The sequence below is a fragment of the Centrocercus urophasianus genome, unplaced genomic scaffold (assembly GCF_019232065.1).
Source record: "Centrocercus urophasianus isolate 14NV4802_14NV808 unplaced genomic scaffold, USGS_Curo_1.0 seq_2, whole genome shotgun sequence".
In the NCBI taxonomy this organism is placed as follows: Eukaryota; Metazoa; Chordata; class Aves; order Galliformes; family Phasianidae; genus Centrocercus; species Centrocercus urophasianus.
Window position 1 is genome coordinate 8,059,032 of NW_024884755.1, and position 25,258 is coordinate 8,084,289.

General features: G+C 38.6%; 1 protein-coding gene across 1 annotated transcript in view; it reads right to left on the minus strand.

Moving 5' to 3' along the window:
* The window catches only part of PEPD (peptidase D), a 116,782-nt gene that overhangs the window by 83,236 nt on the left and 8,288 nt on the right, over positions 1 to 25,258 (minus strand). Inside the window, exons 4-9 of the mRNA XM_042821838.1 lie at positions 16,136 to 16,199; positions 15,167 to 15,214; positions 13,465 to 13,526; positions 7,245 to 7,289; positions 2,771 to 2,846; positions 1,503 to 1,549 (exon numbers count right to left, since the gene is read on the minus strand). Of these exons, the coding sequence (XP_042677772.1) occupies positions 1,503 to 1,549; positions 2,771 to 2,846; positions 7,245 to 7,289; positions 13,465 to 13,526; positions 15,167 to 15,214; positions 16,136 to 16,199 (342 nt within the window). The remainder of the gene's footprint in view (positions 1 to 1,502; positions 1,550 to 2,770; positions 2,847 to 7,244; positions 7,290 to 13,464; positions 13,527 to 15,166; positions 15,215 to 16,135; positions 16,200 to 25,258) is intronic.

Sequence of the window (25,258 nt, forward strand, 5' to 3'; positions counted from 1 at the left end):
GATGTCCTGGAACTACATGACATACCGCACAGACTTACAGAAGAGCTTATGCATTTGTTGCATGACATTCACATAAAACTGCCAGGCTCCTGACATTCAAAAGCACTTTCTGAGCAAACCCTGCTCCATGGCAATTTTTATTACCATTGACTTCCAGAGCCACTATCAGCATACACAACATGGGCAGCAAGTAAAACAAACACAAATACAAAGAGCATTAGTAAAGTTAATGGGAGAATAGGAGAACGTATGCAACACTTTTTCCCTGTTGCCTGGTGATATATATAACTACATTTCGAAGTAATCTATTGAGCATGAGTCTATAGAGTCTGTAGAAATCTAAGTTCTTTAAGAGTAACACCAATTTTTCTGTATAGCACACATTCTAAAGGTATTACTTACTGCACATAGCATGATCCCGTGTTAAACTGGGAGAAGGTAAAAGCCAGTATAACATAAATGCTTGTTTCATAGAATTCTACTCTGCTCTGCAGGACCTACAAGTACATTCCCTTTCCCCTGTACTTAATACTACAGGCTTTTACGTTGGGCTTGTCTATACCCAGAAGTTGCACTGATTTAACCAAATTATCTTCTAAAGGGACATATTTAAATCAGAGCAATCTCTTGTATGAACATTTGGAACTTAAAATCTGATAACAAACACCAGGGTCACTTTTCTCATCTCCACACAGGGCATCTAATTAGTCTGCTTGCTAACATTTCAAAAATGACTGTCAAGAAACAACAACAGTATCTGAGATACCACCACTATTTTCGATTTCTTTACTGTGTAATACTTCAAAAACTGAGAATTCTGCACGTGAGATAAAAATAAATGGACTTGGTGATCAAAACCATGTTTTATAAAACGGTTTAATGTAAATACTGATTTAAAAGAGGAAGCAATGTTCTCCTCATATCTAGACACATCACTTACTGTATCAATCACCAGCAGCCAACCCCTTCTACACATGTTCGTGTAGCACATTTTCTTCAACAGAGATGTGTGGTGTTCTTGTTGACTTCTTAACAGCTGTAGTAATACCCACCACATTTGTGAGACAAGCTCCTTGTACAGGCAATATCGACTTGTAATTGCAGGCAAGATGTAATTGAACACTGTCTTTTATAAGGTTCTTAAACACTCCTACTGTAGACTTCTGAGCATAACAAGCTTAAGGGCTATGTTTATCCATAAACACCATTTTACTGGATGCCTTCAAACAAGAACAGTTATTTCCTAAAGCTTCTATAAATACTACAACTCCAGAAAAATTAAACTGCACTACACCATCAGGAAAATATAATCAACCATCATCAAATACACATCTGAAACTGATGAAGTGCCACTATCTCAAAATAACAAAATAATGCTTAAAACAGTCTTTCAAAAGAGCTCTCTACTGAATCAGTGCTACTGCTGTGCCACAGCTATTGCATCAACTCCTAATACAAACAGACCCTTCCTTTTTTATTACATTTATTGAAATAATTCTTACCTCTCCAGCTCGTATTCTTTCATACCAGCTTTTACTGCCTTCATTACCTGTAAGATACATATTAACATGGGACATTCTTAGCAGGAGGGAATTGCATATTTATGAATTTATGACTTATAACTGAGCATCTCCAGAGAAACCTATATTACAAAAATATAATCTGTACTTCATTTAAATTTACATCAGTATATGTACTTCAAAACCATATTAGAAATCAAACATCTTAATCTTTTAAAATGCCTGCAGTTTCCAGCAATAAAGCAAGCTTAATTGCCAAAGTATATCCTAATGAATTGCAGCTCATCAAAATACCAATGCTAAATTTTGAAAGCTCTGGTGAACTTGGCAGCAAGTCCTTTTGTTTTATGAAACACCAGCAAAACAAAACTGTGAACTGGAATATGCTACAAAGGAAGATCCTCTTTTGTACTTTTTAATCTGAATCAACAGAACACTGCTAGAGTTAACACCATGTTACACCTCATGTCTGAATTTCATTCTCAGGTTTGCTGAGAATGTGCACCAGTGTTATTCTTTTGCCTGCTTCTGTATTATGGAAGTTCTACTGAACAGCAGCTCCTAACAGTAAGAGTTTCCTCAGATGGGATAACATTATTTAAGGATTACAAATGACTGAGGAGAATGAATGCAAATGCATAGACTCTCTACAATGTGCACTTCACAATATTTTCATGCTTCACAGTTCAGAAATGTGTAGAACAGGGGCAAAGTCAACAGTTAATTGGTAACTTCTTCAGATGCTTTTCACTAAGCTCCCCCTGGTCTTCGCTCAGAACTCACGGCATCTGAGTCACTTTACAGAGTACAGGATTGACACCTAAGGTCCATATCACCAATACCACAACTCCCACAGTTTAAGGGACTGGCTTGAGTAAACTGCCAGAGCAAAACTTTCTAGAGCTGCACACACAGATGTGGGCCAGATGAAAAATCTTCATCTCCTTCTCTATTGCTGTACAGGTATTTGCGCAAAGAGAGCAGACAGACTGCAGGCAGGTCACCTTCTGCTGAGGCTCCAGCTTTTATCCAAAACCACACTTCATTTCTCACACACTGCAAATGCACCAGTGAGTTCAAGGACAATGCAAGGTATATTACTGGGCTGTAATAGAAGGGATATTACCCTCTTATTTCTATCCAGCCTTTCCATTATTTTATTACTAAGCAATTCAGGGTTGCTGGGAACGTTTTCTGAGTACTACTGTTACACTAAGAACAAAAATTATTAACAGTAAAGGATCCATTACCTCTTTATGAGCTTCACTGGAGATTTTATTGGTGTAGCGCAGAACTTCCAATTCCATGTCTGTCTTAATCACACGACTTAAAGAAAAGTAGAACAGATTTTGGTTAGGTTTGCTTCTTAGCTTAAGAATACAAAATAACCTGAAAACAACATGTATCGCCTACTGTAAAGTACGACCAGTACCTCAAGAACAGAGCCTTATTGAAGTATTTGTGACAGTGAAGTTCCGTTGGCATTGATTCACCACTAGCAAATCAATCTTACAAAAGAACGTCACAGGCATTCCAAACATCAGCCTGCATTATTTTGAGATGAATAAACAAGTGGTCCAATCAACCTTTTTTCAACTCATTTTACAGCACATTTGGAACAAAGGCAGTGGAGTTCTGTATTTGTCGCTGCTCAACAGTACCAGTGGAAAATTTGTACAGGCATACTTGAGTTACTTTTTAAACATAATTTGAAACTAGTTTACCATAATGAAATTTCCAGAGCTCCAAAATTTCTAATTCAGCACAATCCCAACTCCCACCTATCTGCAATACCTTGGGGGAACAGATGGAACAAAAGCTGCATCTGTTTAGTATTTAAAATCCAAACCATGAAGTTCAGAAACCACAGAGGCAGTAATTACAGCCACAACGTCCACTTTCCTTCCTGTATTCAGAAAACACAATAAAAAAATAACACCCTATTCTTCATGCCTTATGAAATGCTGAACTTGCATTTATTCATGAGCCTTGATATTCTGTTCTGAACTCAACTAAAAAATTTAACATTAAATTTTTATCTACTTGCACTGCTTTCTATTGCCTAGTTCAAATAAAAGCAGCTATTTTGTGTGAACACGAACGGGGAAGTGGAGATAGTTCCTACTCTCTGTTGAACACCACCTACTCTTCCTACTGCTACACATACTGATTTCTTAATATTTCTCACATCCACCTCAAAGGACGCCGCAAACACCACAGTTACTGCTTACAAAGAACAGAACTACATCTATTGAATTTGGTGAAAATACTTGAATTGTGTTTTCCAGTTCCATTCCAGAGCTTGCAGCAGGTATAAAGTACCATGACTGAGATATTTCAAAACTGCCACCAGGGAACCTTTTTTTAATTATTATTACAACTGCTACTCATGCTGCTGTAGAAAACTATTTGTTACATTTCTGCTCCTGCAGTTTGTTTTAATGAGTCCAGACGAGGGTTACTCAGCCCTCAGTGCCTCTGATGGCAGCTGTACTGCTGTGTGGCACAGACTCCCACCCAAAGAGAATTTTTCTGGCAAGAGTAAAGATACCTTTTTAAAAACGATGATATCAAAATGTTTTAACAGAAAAATAGCAAAGAGGAAGGAATTAGACATTCTTAGTGAATTGGAATATCATGACAATAATCATGATGCACACTGAGAATGAGAAATACTAGATTTTAAAATGAACACCGAGGTGATAAAATTACACTGGAGTAGTGTAAGCTCCTCACCATGGATGAGGAAACAAACTTCTGCTTTTGATTTTTGACTTAGATAAACAACAGCAGCTCAAATATATTCATGTTAGAATGAGGTAGCAAAGGCTTAAAGATTATTTTGTTTTAAATCCTGTTCAGAAGACTGCATGAGCTAGTAGGGTAATTTAATACTTGTTTGATGTGCCTTTATATTACTTTCAATATACAGTACATATCCACGCTCTGCAAGTGCCTGAAAAATAGGCTGTTCCATAATTCAGATGTCTCATCTCTTTACTGGGATCTGGGAGGAATACAAGTTAATAACTGCTCAACTACAAGTGCAAACAGTATCTCTTTTACTTGACTAGATCATAAGGCTTCCCGGTCAAGGTATTTATTTTAGATCATAACTTCTCTGGTATCTTTCTGCATATCCAAATGAATATTTAGCTTTAGCCTTTTTATGGAATTAATCACCTTCATTTGCACCAGGTCAAGCACCAAAACATTTCACAGAAAGCATTTATTCATTCCAAGAGCAACAGAAATCACCAGCCAACTGTTAGTAGGGGAGATCAAGCAGATCTCCAAAGAAAACTCACTGTGCTCCTATGCTGACTGCACTGGTATTGCTGATGGAGCTCTCAGCAGCATGTTTGTGCAGCAGAAGGGTATTTCAGCACCTTCTCCTCAATTGCAATAACAAGAAGCAATGACTCCCAAACTGGGTTTGAGGTGTTGAGAGCCAAGCACTTTTGTTAGTACTACATGGTATCCCCAAGGATGATGAATGACTCAGTTTTTTATTATCCCCCCCCACCAATTCCAAGTTATCACTAGAACAAAGTCCCACCTTTGTTTAGTAACATTAACTTCAATGTTCTAAGAACAGCTCTTGGACCAGTTATATGTTGAATATATTCATTAACATTTCAGCAGGAACAAATCACTTGCAGGCTCCAGCTAATGCAACTGCAAAAATGTACAGATTCAGCACATAACACAGTTCTTACATTAACTAGAAGTGGCAGGCCACTCAATGAAAACAAGATTCATGGTAAGTCATGAAACACTGCGAACTTGGAAAAGGATGGAAGGATGGATTTAAAAAGGGAGGCAACAGATCCTCAACCACAAACACTCTCCCCTTTCAGCATTGAAACACCTTTTTTTTTTTTTGAATTGCAAGAGTAAGGAATAGTAAACATGACTTTTGCAGCCTACAGTTCTTCCTGGCTGGTTCAGAAAGCTCAGCCATTTCACCTCCTATTGAAATTTTTAAGAAAACAGAATTTTTCTGACAATTATCAACGTAAGACAGAGAAGTCCAGAGCTTGTTGAATTTGAAATTATGTAAATAATGGAAGTATACAGAGCAAATGAAGGAATTTCCTACCCTAGAGAATATCTCAAATAACCATCTAAAGTTCCACCTTCCTAAAATGAAAACGTTCTTAATTCCAGAAATTTTATAGCTTTCCAAAGAAAGCTTCTTGGGGAATAGTCTGAGATTCCAAGGAAACACTAACTTAGGAGGGTTTAATATATGGAGTCTGTCATTCAAATATTAATTTCACCAGATACTTAACATCCAAGTGGTCTTCAACATACTTTAACCTCAAACAAAAGCCACCAAACTTGATTAAATACTTTAGGACACTCTTGACTGCAAGCATGAACTTCAGCTTCACTTAAAGCTGTTTTCTTCATAGGCAGGCACAGAGAAGGTGCATACTAAGTATTTCAAGTACTGCTTCCCACCTAAGATCACAGAGAAGGCACAACCAGAGTTCTGGACTAGCATTCACTGACAAAAGCATTCACCAAAACAAACAACTCTTAAGTGTTGCCTTTGTATTGCCTCATTGCTAAGTCTATCTCAGTACAACCTTGGGGCACAGACCTCAAGTGAGCCCATTCCTGAGCTTCCTGTAAAAAGATTAAGACCCTCATCTATGCCACACCACACAGAACAGCAGCTCATTGCATGACACCTTCATAAGGTGAATGTTACCAGGAAAGCTGATTTGGAAACAAGCTTGTAGCTCTAAAGCAAAGCCCTCTGCAGTTAAAATTCTCTCCCTTCCTGCAGTGCACTTGTACTTAGAAATTAAAGGTTGGAAATATGGCTCTCTTCAAGTTCCCTTTCCTGTTCCTTATCATTCTCTGCTAACAAGACTACAAGAAGGTAAGCAAGCAGCAGGGCACACAAAGATGTAGCTCCCTTCCCCAGCTTGCCAGGTCTCTTGGAGAAACACTCACCACCATGACGTGGGACCAAGGCTGGAAGTTCCCTGTGTCTGACCAGCAGAAAGCTCACAACCTACATCAAACCAGATAGCTAACACAACAGCCATATCACTGCAGGTAAATAAGACCTTATAAACAACTTCTAAATGGCTTATACCATTTCAACAGAGTAGGATATCAGGGGTTTCAGAGCACAAGTGAAGATTTCTAGACCTCTCCTATCAATGCAGAAGCTTTGCAAGCTCCTAATACACTAAGTCACACAGACTTTTACTATTCAAGACAGGCTGCAGTAGAATCCTCCTAGAATTAAAAAGTGCAGCTACGTGAATAATAATTTGCCAAAATTGATGAAGTTAAAATAAATCCTAGGAAAGTAATAACACCTTATTAAATATTATATGTTTGGACTTAGTTTTCACCTACCTTTGATTTGCATTGCTAGAATATGAATTATCCTGAATTGTATGTTATTCATACAAATTCACATTTACATAAACGTGACTTAGTTCCAAACATATCCTATTACAATTTTTATCCAGACTTGAGGCTTAAGGAATGTTACATAAATTCTTAACTTCTCAATGCTGTTACTTAACCATATTTTTACCTTCAAGCCTTATTTCCGGCCCATGATGTGAAATCAGCCTAAAATTAAAACATATCCTTAACTAAGTAGGACATTCCACTGAGAGAATGCCTCTGAAGCGACAGTTCAGAATATAGGCATGTTCAACTACTAAAATAGAAAGACTTCTTGCTACTCACCATTCTGCAATTTCAGGATGAAGGATTTTGTTGTTCACATTAAATCTGCAAAAAGCAAACAATACAAACATCAACAAGCAGCCAGGCAAAGTTTGTTCTGTTTGTTTTTTTTTCTTTTTAAAAAAGTGCCTTCCTTGAGGCTGTGAAAACGTGCAAAGGCAAATCATAGAATGGCTCAGGTTGGAAGTGACCTGAAGGGTCATCTAGTTCCAACTCCCTGCTATGTGCAAAGCTGCCAACCAGTAGATCAAGCACCGGCTCAGGCCTGCCCAGCACCCCATCCAACCTGGCCTTAAACATCTCCAGGGATGGGGCATCCACCACATCCCTGGGCCATCTGTTCTACCTCACCATCTCAGTGAAAATTTACCTAATCTTAATCTTCCCTCCATTAACTTAAAATCATCCCCCTTGTCCTATCAGTATCGACATGTTAAAAGTTAATTTCTCTCCTATTCATAATCTCCCTTTAAATACTGGAAGGTCAGAATGAGGTCTCCCAAATGTAAGATTTGAAGTTAGTGTGGATCAGAGTACATCACAACAGAGAAAGCACACGTTCATCTTCACTGGGAGGCAAGGAGTTCATGTTAAAACACATGGAATTAAACCAGGCACATTCTAAGAACACGCAGAGAGCAGAGTAAGCGCACATTCAGGACACGCTTACAAAACTTGCTTCTAACAAATGTAAAGTCTTGAATTATCAATTCACTGCTATGAGTGTGGGTTGGACCAGATCAATCTCCAGAGATTCCTCCCAGCCAAAATGTTTTTACGATTTGAACTCTAATTTATTTATTTAACACATTCCAGTTTCTGTGTGCATATGATAAACATCACTTAGAGAAAGACTGAAAAAGAGATAACTTCTCATCTGTTATCTACAAACAAGGCAAAGCTTCCACCTCAGCCTCAAAAACTTCTTTCCATTCATTTTCTGCATTAAGAATTCACATCTCCTTGGAACTGTTTTGAGGCTCTCTAAACAACAACATTACAGTGGCCAATAGAATAAGAACTTGAGTAATTAAGTGGAGCACAAATGGATTTTCAAGCATTGTTCAAGGGTTTTTTTGCTTACAATTTAAATGCCTAAGGAGTATTCTGCATCAAAGATGCTTTTGTCTGGCTCAAGACCATTGGTTCTTCAGTTAGGGAGTATAAGAGAATTAAAATGCTCCAAGGCTCCCATCAGACCTTCAGAAGAATGTTGGAAGGCAATAATTAATTTTCTCACAATTTTGGGAGGAAAAAAAAATAAATCTACTTCAGGTTAATGGTGATTTGCAATATCTCAGAGGGGACTAACTAAAGGATAAATTCAATTAAAAAAAAATATTTAAAAGCCACTTCTAATTGTACCAGTGTCTTCCTGCATCCTTAGATAGCAAGAGAAAAAAAAACATGTCTTTTTCAAGGACACGTGCTCATAAACATATAAAATCCTAACGAGGTGAAGGTTAAAAGCTTTGTTCCTACTCCAAGATAGAAAACAACAATTTATCAGAACATTCGACAAGGACAGGCTGTACAGTATTCAATATTACATGTATCAATTAGAAACCACTGGAAAACCAACACAAGACAAAAGCCAAAAGTCTCAGAATACTGCATCACCGCACAATAAAGTTTGTCACCTGGAAACAAGAAAGTCTTGTAATACCAAAAAAAGCTACATTTCATATTTAGTCATTCCCACCCAACAGCTACTATCTAGCTAGTTCAACGTAGAAATAATTCCGGAATGGAAGAGCCAGTTAAACACAAGTTTATACAGAGGAAAACCTTTGAATGACGCAGTACACATCAATTTAGAAAAAATACTAGAAAGCCACAAAATCCTGAGCTCCCCACTACTACTTGGCTGGAAACAAGCAAGCAGTACCACAGAAAAACTAGACAGAGAAGAATTAAGCTGCAACTGCAACAACAGACAAAGGACTTTCAATAATAGTCATGGTATGTCAGAACAAAAAATAGATGAATGAATCCAAGTGTAAGGAGAAACTGCAGCAATGCAGAATGCTCCAACGCTAGCTCTGTGAATACAACATATAAACTGTAGTCACCACAAAGTACCAAAAGAAAATTAAGGGCAGGGAGGTGCTGATACAGATGAAGACTGACAATCTGATAATTCACATATCTCTTTAATCACAAGCACGGACAAAGCCAAAAGTGCATCATAAGCCAAATGGTAAAACTACGAAGCTCACAATAAGCAGACTGCGTCCATCTGTTAGAAATGAATAAAATGGGTTGGGGAACAACTGTGCGCTGACATAGGTCAAATAACACTTTCAGAAAAGTTTTCAAAGATGTACTATTACCTCTTTCACAGTCCCCAGCTTGTGCTTTTCCAACCCCAACAGCTCCTCCTGAACTGCCTTTGTGTTGCCAGAAACTCCAGTTCTACACACTGGCTGTGACCACTTACCATGCAGCAGCTCACCGCTGTCAGTTTAGAAAACTAATTAAACACAATGAAAGGCTGTAAGAGTAAAACAAAGCAGTGCTGGGGTCATGGAGAGGAGGCAGAAGATCATGAGCAGAACTGCAGTTCTCTCTCTCATCTGAAGAGCAGACTCTGATGTTTCATTAAGAATGAAACAAGATCTTGGGGCTCCAGAACACAGCATCAATTCATATTTGGAAGAGATTCTGATCTACTCTACATAGTTTTTTCAAAGAAGCCAATGATTAAGGATTGAACTGTCTCAATTCTGCTTAGCTTGTGGGTCCTGCGTGAGTGGCCCCAAGACCAGAGTTATGATTGTTGGACATCCAAAGCTAGTGACTCAAATTATATTTGTTTTAATTAGGAACAAGGCAGCTAAACAAGCCATGTTTTAAAAGTCACTGGTTAAACAGTACACTTAAGAAGAGCTTGTCACCACTAAACAGAGCACACAAATACTGATTAATTCATGTCACTTGCACAGGAATTTCTAATTAAATAACCCTACCTTATCTTTTAAGCAAGTTTAGATCCTGCTAGACAATAATCAACTTACTCTTAAAAACCATGGACTGCCCTAATGCTAAGAGGATCATGCAGAGCAATCCAATTCTATGTTTCACTGCAATCTGCAAATTGACAATACTTGATGAGATATGTGGTCTCAAGGAAGAAAACAAATGACATTTTGCTATTGTTGCAATCTAACATGTGTTAATGCTCCCATTTAATCAACACAGAACTAAGAAATATTACAGTGAATGGCATGTTCAAATTGATTTCACACTCAGTTGTCCTTCAACATGTGAGGAAATTTCATTAGTTTAAAAAAAGGCTAGAAATCCACAGCTCCTCTATAATGAGACTTTTTTGTCAGTTTACAAAATATGTATATGATGACAAATCTAAAACATTTATACATGTTAAAATTTTCTTTAATATGGAGAATCTCTTATAATGGTTGACCTCAATACACAAAAACAAACTGGTCTTGGCCCTGCATTCAGTTGAATCTGAAGCAAGCAACATGCCCACTTTTTACTTTAAAAAAAAAAAAAAAAATACATATTTTTTTTCTTTAAGAACTCAAATGTATGACACACTTTGCCATCCAAAAGAGAGCTATATGTAATCTACGGAAACAACTGTACCATGATTTGTTATGATGGGTTCTATTATCTGCGTACAAACCAGATTGATCATTTACAGCAGAACAAAAACAACTTGGGTAATGTTCTGAGTAAGCATGCAAATAACCCACAGCAGCCATTTTGCCTCAAATGACTATTCAGTATAGTGGAAAAATAACGAAATAGTTTGGATAATTATGTTCCATAAGAAGTTCAAAAGGTTCAAAAATTAAGGCAAGGTAGCAACATGATTAGGGCAAGGAAAAGGTGGCTTCTGAGAGGAGCAGAACAGCCTCCAAACAGAGCAAGATTGAGCTTGTTCAGGAAATGATGCATTTATTTTTATTATTATCCATACTGGGAAAATAAGGGGGGGGGGGAAGCATCTACAGTGGAACACACTCAGTCCAGGAGAAATAAAACAAATGGGAGCAGGAGAAACAGAGACTGTAGCAAGCAGATACATCTCGAGGAGGTAACCAGAAAATGGAAACTAGCAAAAGAATGAAATAACTTAATGGCTGAACCCAAGTCTGGCCAAGCAAAGAAGAGGGCAAGGTGCAGTCACTGCCAAACACAAAGTAGCACGGCTTAGAAAAACATAGTTTGGTACAAGCTCAACCTGGAAGAACTCAATGTATTAGAAAAACACAAGTTTGAATAAACTCGATACAAGAGAGGAGAAGAAATAAATGCTGAAGTTAGAGTCTGTGTCAAAACCAAACAAAAACTGGTTGATTTATATACAATTACAAAGCTCTAAGGAGATCAGACTTCACATAGCAGCTCACCCCTCCTCCCTGCCCCCGCCAGCCAGACTCCCTCCCTGCACTGCCTGCTGTGGGCCCATGGCCCATTGTAACCACAGAGCTGACGGCCCCCAGAATTATGAGCTGGGGAGATGAGAAGGCTGGAGAGACAAGTGGTTCGAGGGCACGAAGCATGTCAAAAGAGTTGAGAAGGAGTGCACCTCTAGCACGTTCAGCAACAAAATCAGCAAGTGCTCTTTGACACTGGGGTATGGTAGGAGAGACAAAGACATTAAGCACATCTGTCAAAAACAGCAAAAGGAAAAATCCAATGCCCGGGGGTGGAGAAGGCGAGCATATCCTCGCTCTCTAAGGAACTCTCTGCTGAACTGCTAGAAAGCTCCCTGAAAAGCGTAGCTGCACTCCAGTCAGAGCAAACCAAATGTGTTCACCACAAACTACTGAGAAAATATCATTAATCCCTTCAAGTGCTGTGGGACATACACTGTATCAATATCACAAGTCAATCAACAACATATGACTTTCTGTGTTAATGCTGATAGTAATACAACATGTTAATAATAAAGCTCCAGTGTTTCAGTAGAATTCAGAAGGAAAAAGGAATGCAGACCTTTAATCATCACTCCTTAAGTAGTTACTTCTAGGGCTATCAAGTGTTTTTATTGCACATGGAGATTTCTCAAATAAAACAGAAGACATCTCTCCACATCTGTTCTGGAGTTCATTTGCACATAGAGAGCATAAGATAAATGAGTATCTACTTGATCAAAGCAACAGAAAAGAAAGGGCACCAAATACTAATTCAAAATGACTTGATTCTGTTTTGAAATAGTTCAGATTTTACTGATTGGGCAGCAAAAGATACTTAAATGTCTGCTAGCATGGTCTCCAATAATCTTCACAATCATAAAGTTTCCATTTAGGTTGTGGAGAGGAAAACAAAGTAATTGTGAGATCAGATTTCAGTTCACACGACAGAGAAAGCACTACTTGAGAACACATGCTATCTGACTACACAAATGACTGCTCAGAATTGTAATACATTCTGTGTTCTGCAATTATCTGTGCAGAATTGATGTGCTGTGGACAGAGGTGGATGGAGAAAAATACAGCAGGGTGACTGTGAGTCAAGGACTACAAGAAAGGCCACTTAACATCTCAGCACATGTACTCCTTTTAGCAGGTTTTTCAATGAGAAGTTTGTTTCTTTCCTACCATATGCTTGAGATATAATGGAAAATGATTTCATTTTAGGACATTAAAGCAAAACACCAGTTCCATTTCCTTCAAAATTAAGGCTACCATCCTGCTTCTCAGAGCAGTCTGTGATGCATTTTTATTAACAGCCTTTTCAAAATACTTTCGGTAGATGGACCAGTAACCAAGCTTCATAAAAATACAATATCAAGGGACACTCAAAGGACACGTCAAGGCAGAAAGGTGATCTTCCATTCTGCACTTGTTACAACTTTCCAGAAAAATGTACATACCAGAATTCCTAATATCTACCTGAAGGAAATCACTAAAAGAAAGAGGCTGCTCATAAAGATTCCATTTTCTGAAATCTGAAAATCGAGTATTCCATCTCTGAAAGTGGGAATAAAAGTCACAGTCTGCGTGGTTGTAGTAACTTAGGCCAATCATCAAGGAAGGAAAACACTGGATCATCTCAGTTGCAAAAGAGTTCTCCAATCTCTCCCCCCTCCACCCAACTATATTTCAGATCATTAGAAGCATGTCAAAAGTTCAATTTGCCATTCAACATCCTGCCACTATGAAAAATATCATTTAATGTGAAACATAAGATGAATTCAACCTAAAAAAAAAAAAAAAAAAAAAACTAAAAAAATTTTACTTACTGGCTAATTCCCTCAAATGAAGCTTCTTTGGAGATACTCCCACTATCAGTGTTAACACCACGCTGGAAGGGAAAAAAAAATTAAAATGACCGTGATTGTCAGTCAAATACAAGTATTTACAAGTTAAATCATGCAGGAAGCCTAACAGCAGTAAATCTCTGGGAAAACATATATGGTTACTTGAATCACTATTACAAAAAAGGGAAAAAAAAAAAAAGATAGCCTATTTGTTTAAATGCAGACCAATATAAGAAATATATTCATTTCAAAGGAGACCAACATATAACTCAGGCTAGGATCTGCTGCTTAGGAAAATGTAGGCCTGGATTTCCAGTTCCCTTTAGTTTTGAAAGGAGCTGAGAGACCTATATAATAACAAAGGGCAAGAGAATAATAACAAACCAAGGTTTCTTCTAAAGTAGTTTAATTTTAAAAGAAATGATTCTGCAATGCCTTGGCAATGCTTACTATTTAAATCAGCATGCTGCTGTCCCCCCATAGTTTTCCATTCAAGCAAGTAGCATAAGCATGAGGATTTTGGCTGCTATACAGCAGATGAACATTTCTGACATGCATATGGGAAACCCTGTGGAGCAGCATTGCAGTTCTGTATTTAGAATGAAACCACAGGAGGAGAGGACCCAGCCTCCCTTCAGCCAACATTCAGAGAAGTGCTCTTTCCTTCTCTGTAAATTTCATCGTAGCAGTGGGAGGAATGTGAAAGCATCACAGCTCCATTCTCCCAGCCAAAAAATTTGTTAGAATTCCTTGTTACAATGGACTACTCACAGAGAGACAACTAATTAACAACTTGACGTGCAGAAATGCACATAAAGAGTCCAAGATGAACAAATAAGCCCTTTTTCAGTCATTCCTCTGAAACATTATAAAAGAAAGCTATTGATCGTTTCATCTTTTTAATATTTATATTAACAATGAAAGAAAGACTGAAGATTATACTTAGGACCAAAACAGATAAAAAGATGAGATCTCACGCTATGTGACTGTGTAAGGAAGAATATTTTTTAAGACTCATCTGGCAACTATCATGGGAAAACAAGAAATCCAGGAGCTGCCACTGCATTTGCTGTAAGGGAAAGCTCAATGTCTGCAAATCATTTCTTACATAGACTGGAGACAACAAAGCAGATACTGTTAACAATGAGAGAGGTCTACAAAATATTCGTTACAAAAAGAAGCTGGGAAAGAGGTGACAGGGAAGAATCAACAAGCGGAGGTAAAGCCTGCAAGCTGATCTTACTTCCAGAGCAACCTCCAGTTGGCAGGCATTCAATCACATCCTCCTTGCAGAATTTGTTTTTACCAAACCATCCCATGAAGAATCCCCTTTTACAGAATTCCCACAGAAAAGCCCAACACGGCCAGAGCAACAGCAGAAAGACACAGAGTTCAGAGTCATTCTATAAAGGCTAAAAGATAGCAAGGCCAACTCTGGGCAAGATTGTCAAATTTCACCAGAACACAGGCAAAGCTTTCCAGACTATAGGCTGGAAAGACACAAGTCAAAAAAAAACACACAAGGTATGGTGGAGCCAGAATAGTTTAAAATGGACGGACAGCCTCAAATTTCACAAGGATGAGGAAGGAAAGATATAGGGGGAATGTCAGAGTAAAGAAATACTTAATGTGATCCCCTTTGTTGAAGGTAATGATAATCAATCTTCAGAATACTGCTACTTACCAAAGTAAGCAGCACAGAAGGTTTCTTCGAAGCCAAGACACTGGATATCTAAAAGCAAGTTTGAGATTGCTGTCATTTTTTATTTTTCTTCTTCACAATCACTGTTAACTATTTCATCAAAATTCTCTGTGTAAGACTAAACGATTAGGAAATACAAAACTGTTCTGATACTTCTCATATATTGTACCTATACACAACACTTGCAATAAGAGCCAGTAGATGACAAAATATTTTGAGAACAGACGTTACTTATGCTCCTGATGCCCTTCAAATACATCAACAACAACTGTATCTTAAGGTTGCTCTATCAAAAAAGTTATTCCAATCAGAAAATAACTCAATTGCATTCAATTAGCATTCTTCCTCCTTCAGTATTCTGTGCCTACCAGAAAAAAAAAAAGATGCCTGGCCAGGTACTTAAGTATATAAACATCTGCACAAAAATAAAGTGAGAAATCTGATTAAGAGAGCCTCACTTGCATTTAAAATTAAAAATACAGCTGTTTATTCAAATATTAGAATAATTCAACATAAATTAAGAGCAAAGCTGGCAGCCATTCCTCACAGCTCTTTGGAGGCTGTCAGTCAGAGTTAGGACACACGATCTTAATAACAGCAATCTCCTTCAAACCTTCAAGGTACTGAAAAAAGTGTACTTAGCAAATGTTTCTGTTAGATAAAGATACAAACTGACAGTTTGCATGAAGCCCACAACATGTTTGTGAGACAGTCTTTGGATTAAGACCATGGAGTTCAGCCCAAATTGGCAGCCCCTTCTCCCTTTCTTTTAAAATGTGTGAATGCTTCGTAAGAATGAAGGACACTTCCCAGTAACTTGAAAACAAAAAATACAAAAAAAAAAACAACACCAAAACACCACAGCCTCACAAGTCAGGAGATACGCAGTAAGCAGTGCAGCAAAATCACTGCCACATATTAACTCTGTATTCATAGATGCAGACAACTCACCTCATTCACATAGTGGACTTCATCCACAGCATACTTTTCCTTGAAGTGTTCAGGGGGGTGAATCCTTTGGGAAACAAGAGAAAGAAACATTTAATTTTGTTACATTTAATATTCAAGACCACAGATGAAAAAAAAAAAAAAAAAAAAAAAAAAAGCCCTCTACTATCAGAACATTAGATCACATATAAGGAATACTTTAATGTTCTTATCCTTGATTCAGTTTCTCAAAAGAGTAGATTGCAGATAAAGTTACCACAGTTACAAAATCACTGTGCTTTAACTCTGTCCATGCTTGATACTCATATTCCAACCATCTCCTCCTGAAGTAAACACTGTGGGCTTTTTTTCCTCCCCTACATCCACCTATTTGCTCCACAGAAGACAGTTCTGTTAGAAGAGTTTTACCATGCCATTTGTTTGCAGTCTTCCAACCCACCAGATGGTGGAAGGATGCTGAAAAACAGCAACAAGCCAGCTCACCTTGTGTTATATTTGAAGAACGAACAAGATATTCACCTCCTGCTCTGGCACCCAACAACCGCAGGAGCTTCTTCCCTGCTGCAAGCCCACCAACACGAGCACGAGGCAGCCTGAGGACCACCAGGAAGTGCTCTGCAGCCTTTCCTCCCCAGCACCCCAGAGCTCCAGGCATGTGTGACTTTAATATCCCAGAAACATCATGAACAGATTTAGCACTTCCTATTTTTGTTCTCTTTCAGTTTCAACCCATTTATCTGGTATCAGAAGGATCCCAACTGTAAAACCACCTAATTTACAGCCAATTTATGGTACTGTGTGTTCTATAGAGACATACTTCTGAAGTGCTATTTGCAATTACCTGTGAAGTCTGAATCTGAGAACTGTTCCTTGTCAATCAAGTATTAGTAAAAAGTATGCCCACAGATGCGTTAGATTTTACTCACTTCATTTAATGCTGTTTGTGTAAGAATAGGTCTCACTTCCATGATGCCAATAATAACGCTTCTGCCTTTTTCACCAAATGTTTTAAAACTCCTTTCCTTAGTTTGTTGCCTCCTCTAATTATGTGCTCTATAGTAAACTGCTACTAGTTTATTTCTTTGCTTACGTTTAGTATTAAAGCATTATTGATCCCATTCCAGCTGTGACCCCTCCAAAGACTCTTCTTACGAGCACCATCATTATTTCAAGGAACACAAGTAGCTCATCATCCTTTCAAGGCTGAGAAATTTTTCAGTACTTTGAGACAAAGAAAACAACAACTTCCCACGCTGCCCTGAGCCTCTGTTTATCCACCAGGTCAGTTACTGATGACTCCACTGCACCTAATGATACACAACCAAGTCTCTCAGATATGTACCCCCTTGCTGGTCTTCCTGCTGCCTCAAAGCAGAAGCCAGCAAACTTTTAGTAGGAACCACAGAGATTTTTCAGCTCTTCTCTGAAGCACTTAAGGCTTTGCTTCGCTTATCTCTTCACCCATTTAGCACCTCTGACTAGATGGTAAAACAAATTCACAAACACTTCCCACAGACTGCCATCCTCCACTCACCCCATGGGAGCCACCTTGCTTCAGCAATGAAGGCACATCTCCCCATGGGTCACTGGGAAGCTTGCTGAGAGCCACCTTTTGCAGAATTAGACAGGCAGAATGAAACAAATACACATGGAAGCTTGTGTTTCAGTGAAAAAAAAGTCTGCACTGTCACACGGAAAAGCGGGGAAGAAGGTTTGTTTTGCCTGTGGAGAAAGGGGAGCAGAGATGATCTTCACTGAGCCCTTTCTGCACTCTATTTCATCTCACGTGCTGCTGCTTTCTGTCCCAACACTGGGACTCCTTACTATCTCTTCCTGCAGTTTAGTTTCTAAAACCTTCTCCACTCCTTGCTTCACACACAGAGCTCACGTTGCACACAGGCACGCTCCGCTCAAAGGCTATTTCTACCAGGGTGACTGTAATGATGAGCAACACAAGTTGGTTCCCAGCTGGGTAAGAATCTCGGAGAATCCCTTATGCACCACCATCACATCACCGTAAAAATGAACTGGTGCAGCTTCTTAGCAGAGACAAGGTCCAGTATCCATTTTTCCACACAATTTAAATGCACAATAGGTTCGAGTTCATCACTGACCACCACTGTTACAAGGGATGATACCTTCTGCAGAATGACCACTGGCCTCGTGAAAAATTAGAGAGTATATTCAATTTTGACAATTGCAAGTACATTTGATGATTTACGAAGATCAGGAACACTTGCCTCTACAAATGACTTTCAGGCAGGTAGGATAAGTTAATTTGATACAATTTTCCCATTTAGTTTTGTCTTTTGTAACACTGCTATGGGCTGCCACTTTCAAAATTCTGATTAATCACTGCAGAGATTAATAAATAATTTAAAAAAAAAAAAAATAATTAATAAATAAATATAAATAGCAAAAACTCTACAGAAGTCATAAATTAATTAGAAAGAATTACCCAAGTGGAAGACACGATCCCAAATATTACTGAATCACATATTTCATTGCCTATTCAAAAAAAAATTAACTTTTGTAACATGATGTGAACTGAAGTACTACCCTATTTTTTGCAGAATTCTGGGGGACAAAAGTGTGTAAAAACATTTATGTTTACTGTACTTTTATAACTCCAGCCTCCAAATACTCATGTTCATTACAAATCTCAATAGCTGGCCTCCAGAACAGCAGAAATCACCATTTCATGTCACATAGAAATATGGAATTCCAAACTTCTCAAAGCACACCATGCCCACGTACCTGCCACACAAGGAGCCACCCAAAAATTTGGCTTCTCATAGCCTGGGACAGTCAGAAAGGAGGAATCACTTCAGAGACTTCAAGTTTTTTCTAAACTTTGCCATTTGGTTCAGCTATATTCACAGCAGTATGGAACATGGTTTAGTTAGATATCAGGAGGAAGTGTTTCACACAGAGGGTGGTGGCACACAGGAACAGGTTGCCCAAGGAGGCTGTGGACGCCCCATCCCTGGAGGCATTCAAGGCCAGGCTGGATGTGGCTCTGGGCAGCCTGGGCTGGTGGCTGGCAACCCTGCACATGGCAGGGGGTTTTAAATGAGATGATCTTTGTGGTCCTTTTCAACCCAGGCCATCCTGTGATTGCATGATTTAAACACCAAGATGCTCAAACAGTCACCAGCAAATCACGTCAGTGCAGGCTGAGCTGCCAGCGTGACAGACCGCAGTGTTATGACTGGCTCCCTTTCAACACAATCCTTTGGAAAGAAATACTGACTCCTCTGTTTATCCACCAGTAAGATAAACAGCTCTGACAGCTTATCTATAAATAAAAACAGAACATATATTTTTAACCTTTTATACTTTTGGACAAAATTCAAACCTCAAGTTTTTAGTAACGTTTTGTTAACCAAACTGTCTTTCCAGCCAACAACAACTCGGTCATGTTGTCTAAAACTGTTTTACGTCTGTTGTTCATTACACTGCACAATAATTCATGGCAGCAAATGCTAAGACTCTACACATTTGATGCCACTGCTAGGATTCCAATGACTCGGGAGCACAATACCAACACAATAAAAGAGTTTCAGTTTTCTGAACTGCCTTCAGAAGAGAGGTACAAATGAGATGATCTACCTCACAAATACCAAACAAAAACTGTGAGCAGAATTTCTAATGGCTGATAAGTGATCCTGAAAGAACGGCACAAAAAGCAACTGCTACGAGATCTGTAACTTATACATTCACATTTCTTCTCTTTCACACCTAAATATTCTTCCAGACGATATTTAATAGACAACAACTTTTTCTTACTGATTGCTTTTACTCAGATTTTTTGCATGCTTTAGGACATATTTTCAGAGCTCTTCTACAGCAGATCAGCTCCAAAAGGAAATCCAGATTTTTCTGAAGTGACTCAATTTAACTTATCATTTCAGTTGAAATTCTAATTCAAGACTGATTATCTCTTTTCAGAGAGTAGGACAAGAGATTAAGAACACTTTTTTCCCCACGACAAATAGTACATTCATTGCAAAAAGGTGAGAAATTCTAGCTGGGGACAACTTCAGAATGTTTCCTACAGAGACATATATTTTACAAAGAATAGAAAATTTGAAATTGGGATGCAAAGGAATTTTTACTTGTAACCATCCATGTTTGTTTTTCTGAAAATATTAACTGTATTCTACCACATTTAGTGCATAGAGCCTCAGTAATGTGAGTGGTTTTTTGTTTTCTTCCTTGTATTAAGGCTGTAACCAAATTTATGGTGCATAAACCAATAGAGAATCTGGCTATGTCTGAATTCCTTTGTGGGTACAGCAACCACGACAGGCTGACACAAATACTTGATTCTTTTCATTCTACAGAGTCCACTGAACAGTACGGTCCCTTTCACACTACTGTCTTAATGCCATGGCTATTTTCATGTACCTTACACTTCCTAATGAGCCTGCAATCAGACTATAAAAGGCAGGAGAGATCAGAATAAGTACACTGTTGATTTCAGTTTGATTTCTAGAAGGTTTGATTTTCAGGCATCTGATATTGTTACATACCCTGCTGTTGGACTGTGCCAGCATGATCTTCTCTCTGTTCCCTACTCCCATTCTTATAACAAGCTGGAGAGCCCCACAGTTAGCTCTTTTAAAACACCTGGACAAAAACATTACCTTTAGGACCAATTCAACTTTCTTCAGGCTTCATTAGTGGAAGAGAAAATAGTTAATCACCACAGCTCTGTGATTCTTCACTTGTTTTTCTCAAAGCCAGAATGAAAATACCTTACTGAACACCTGCAGACGCAACGCTGCAGAAGCAGTAGCTGCACCATTTCTATCCACTAGCAATTGTCTGAATGACAAATATGTATCTGAATGACAACTGCCAGTTTTTCCTCTTCCATTTGGTATCAATCCCTTGCCCCTGTCCATTGTCACCTCACCCACTCAGGATCATTCAGAGCTCCCTATTTGTTCTCTTCTTCAGTTTGTCTACACCAGCAGAACCATCAGCGTTAGAAGTTATATGCTTATTTATCAATTACAAAAATTGCTTCCACCTTTCTATGTGCTTCACATCTACACAAGTTATGATGAACATTCAATATGAAGATTTGAATGGTTTTACAGAGTTCCTTACTTCTCACAACTGGCATTGTCTTTGTTCTGAAGCTATTCTGAAAGAACAGCATCTTACTGCACCATCACATCACAAATGAAAGCAACAGATATACACTAAAGTTGGCTCCGATGCAAAAGAAAGACACTAATGTCAGTAACCATTTTGTGAGGATCTCTTAGCATCTCAAAGGGGAAGTCACTAAACACTGACACAAAGCCATACAAGTCAGACTAAAGACAATTTCTCAGTCCTTACTAGAAAGGAAGTAAAACAAAGTGAAAGTTTCAAGAAAACTCCATAAAAAGGTTAAGACAAATAGAAATGCATCAGCAAAGTAAACAAAGTAAAGGTGAAGGAGGAAAAGGAATACAAAAGCAGTGTTTTCATGCTGTCAGAATTTCAACAGATTCCCTCCTCATTACAATATCATCACATTAACAGATGGCAAAACATTAACCAAACAAGAGGGTGTCAAGAACTGCTAGAAAGAACACAGGAGGCTCTGCAAGATACAAGCAGATGTCCCTGACTTTGTCCAAAAAAATGCAATCACCTCTACATGCTGAAGGAATTCCTCTACTGCAAACGAGAAGATTAAAAGACATGAAGTGAGGTAGGAATGAGAGCAGCAGTGACGGGCTGCTGGCATTGCAGGCAGCCTTCAGCACGCACTCTGACAACCGAACGTTAGTCCCTTCCCACATTGACCTACATTTCAGTTTCACGCTTTGAAATACAGAAGTATCTGCATACATGCAGCCTTCTTGTCCTTGCTCCCTCTGTATACCGTACAGAGCAAGATGGATTTTAAAAAAAAGTGGAATTTAAAAGAAATTAACAAAGAAGTTTCTGATGTCCCCAGCAGCAGCGCCAAGGATTCTGACACTCAGAGCTCCAGCACGCTGCACAGGAAAAGGGGTACACAGCAAATAAAACAGAGCAAATAGAACTCTTTTCACTCACATTTAGCTCCTATGATACATCAATGTTCATTACACTTCACCCCATCCTATTTTACAAAAGAGTTGATTTGGTTGGTTGGTTTTTTCCACTCTCTGTACCTTTCTCCTGACAAAGCTCAACATAGATGAGGCTCTTCCAAAGTTCTGCCTCAAAGACAGAGCGGGCTTGCAGAGACAGACACATCAAGGCTGGTAGCACATACAAACCAGACAGAGAACCATTAACAGCAACAGCTGAGAACACAATTTTAAAAGTGCAGGAATAGAAGCAGCACTGTAGATATTTTAACTGAGGTTTTTTTTGCTTCCTCAAATCCTGGCCAAGAAGAAGCCAAGAGCTCCATGCTCAAACCGAGCTGCCGCACAGCAGAAGATGCAGTGGAGCTGCAGAGCCTTGTTGGAGCACAGCTGCACATTCCCCAAGGGCATTTCTTTTCCTGCAGTTTACCTCGCTGCCAGCAGTGTCCAAATCCTTGGGGAAAAAATAGATGGCTCATCAAAAGAGAACTTGAATTCTCTGATATCTCAGAGTGTTATCATGACTTTATACCACTGAACTTGATACTCCTGCTAATGCATTAATGAAATATAAAATAAGAGATGCATGCTGAGGGTTACTGACATTTTCCCTCTTACCACTGGCATGAAAAGTGCATAGGCAAGACTTTATTCTATCATGCTGAGGTTTAAAGCCACGTCTAAAAATCTCCAGCACAGTGTTTTTTAAGCAGATTTACTTAGAGCTTGTTCTATTTCTCAGTATACCTAAATGAAAAAGAAAACAAAGAAGCACTTTAACAAATACTACATCACTATCTTGTACACCCAGTCAAAGGTGCACCCTGATCAAGACTGCACATCAATGGACTGATTTAAATTACTGTTACTTTTCTAAAGCATTCTCAGCAAGATATACAAATAAACACAGACATCTACATAGCAAAGCTTTACAAAAATAATTACTGCAGTAAAAGTGCTAAAAACAGGACACATTTATCCAGGACTAACAAGGCTTGTAGAGAACTGAACACTGAGACAATGGCTAAACTGATAATTTGAGAAGTCAGAGCACTGGAGCAGCACTATTTAGAGAAAAACAATCATCAGTGAAGTGGCAAGCAGAATCCAGACACTAATTACTCTACAGAAATAATTTTTTATCCACAGAGAAATACCATAATAAATGAACAGGAGGCAAGAAATGGAAATCACGATACTATGGAGAGAAATGGAACCATGGAAAACAAGCAGCATGGGAAATTACACAAGTTAGGCTTGTCAGTCAAAAGCAGGCAGCTTTACTGAACAGAGTTCTGCAAGGACCGAAAGGTAAAACACCAGATGTACAACCTGAATTACAGCAACGCATTTGATAAAAGTCACTCTAAAGGCTCTTGCACTCCAAAATCAACTCAGATTGGCTTTGGCTGGAACACTATAATGTGACCTCAGAGCCAAAGACTGTTTATATTAAAAACTTGAAATGCCTAAATCAAAATAAATAAAAAAGATGAGCCAGGAAACCCTCCAACTACAGCACTGAAAAGTGTCGTATGAATCCAGACTGAAGTTCTCAGAAGTTACAGCAATAAACAGCAACAGCCTGCAAGTCTTCATCAGTGAGACACCGCAAAGGCTGAAATCAGTTGTGACAGGACTCAGAAGCAGGACTGAATGCGTTCACGAGATCCACAGATGGCATTTGCAGGTGGCAACAAACCCCGCAGGTAAATTGCAATTGCTAGTTGGTATGAAGAGGGAATAAGATGACCTAGAGGGATTTTGGTTTTTAAATTGCAAAATAAAAATTTAATGAGTAATGAAAAGGGATAAAAGGTGGGGAATGATCACACTTATAAGACATGGAAAACAAAAACATCAAATATACTTTAATTTAGAGAAAAAATGGCAAGAAAAAAAAAACAGGGGATGACATGCCAGGGCTGTTCAGAGAATAAAACGCAAGACCCTTCTGAGAGTACACTACATAGTACACAGCTTCAGAGCATGTTGCTGAGAAAGGGCTCAGTGTACAGAGCAGCATTAAAACATCCAGCAAATGCCCCTCATTCCTGCAAAACCTGCACCAAGAGGCACCATTACAGTGGGTTAGTTTGTCCCTACAGCTCCCACATACAGCCCTCTACCTTTCCAGAGTTTCACCTGGCATAGATCGAGCTTCTTGTAGTGAAAGCTAGGGCTAATTAATGCATCAGCCCCAGCCACCGTGATACAGCTGGATAACCACAGCATGCTGCACAATTCCATACTCACAGTTACTCAAAATACAGACACCACAAAATTTCAGACATCCTCATGCAGAAAAAGATGGAGAAAGCTTCTTAAAATCTAAGCTTCAACATTTCATGACAGCATACAGTCTTCAGGAAAAAAAAAAAACTGTAAAGCTAAGGCAAGCTGAAAAACATTCTTACAAAAGCACTCAGGAAAAATTAAATGCACACTTAAGCACTTTTTCCAACAAGCAGCACAACTTACAGCTTTGCTGAACTCAGTCAAGTCTAATCACCAAAAGCAAGGGGTTGATTTGGATTATAATCTACTTCCTAAATGATAACAAAGTTTGAGAAACATCTTCATGAGGCCACTGGGGAAATACTAACATTGCTAAAGCTTTTCATTGTGCTTCATTGCAACCCCAAAGTGTCAAGGTTCAATTTCTCATATATAGGTAGTTTCCAATCAACTGTATGGAAAACTATACTTACAACCGATGCAACATTAGACTGATGTTGTTATACTTATCAATTAGCCAGCAGGGCTTCAAAGAAAACACAAGAAACTGCATACAAAGATTGCCCTGTCCTATGTAATACGTATTTCTAAAGTTTGAGCATGAAGGTGTTAAATATTTTTGTTTTCTGTTAAAAATATTCTTTACATGGCAGGGCAATTAAGTTATTTTGGCATCCACTCCACATAAAGCAGCTGCTGTACAGTATGTTTTACTTTATAAAATATCTTTAATCAGCACACTGACTAGTTCTGTCATTTATAATTAAGGTGGTAAATGGCAGGTGCAGCATTAATTAGTGAAATTGAA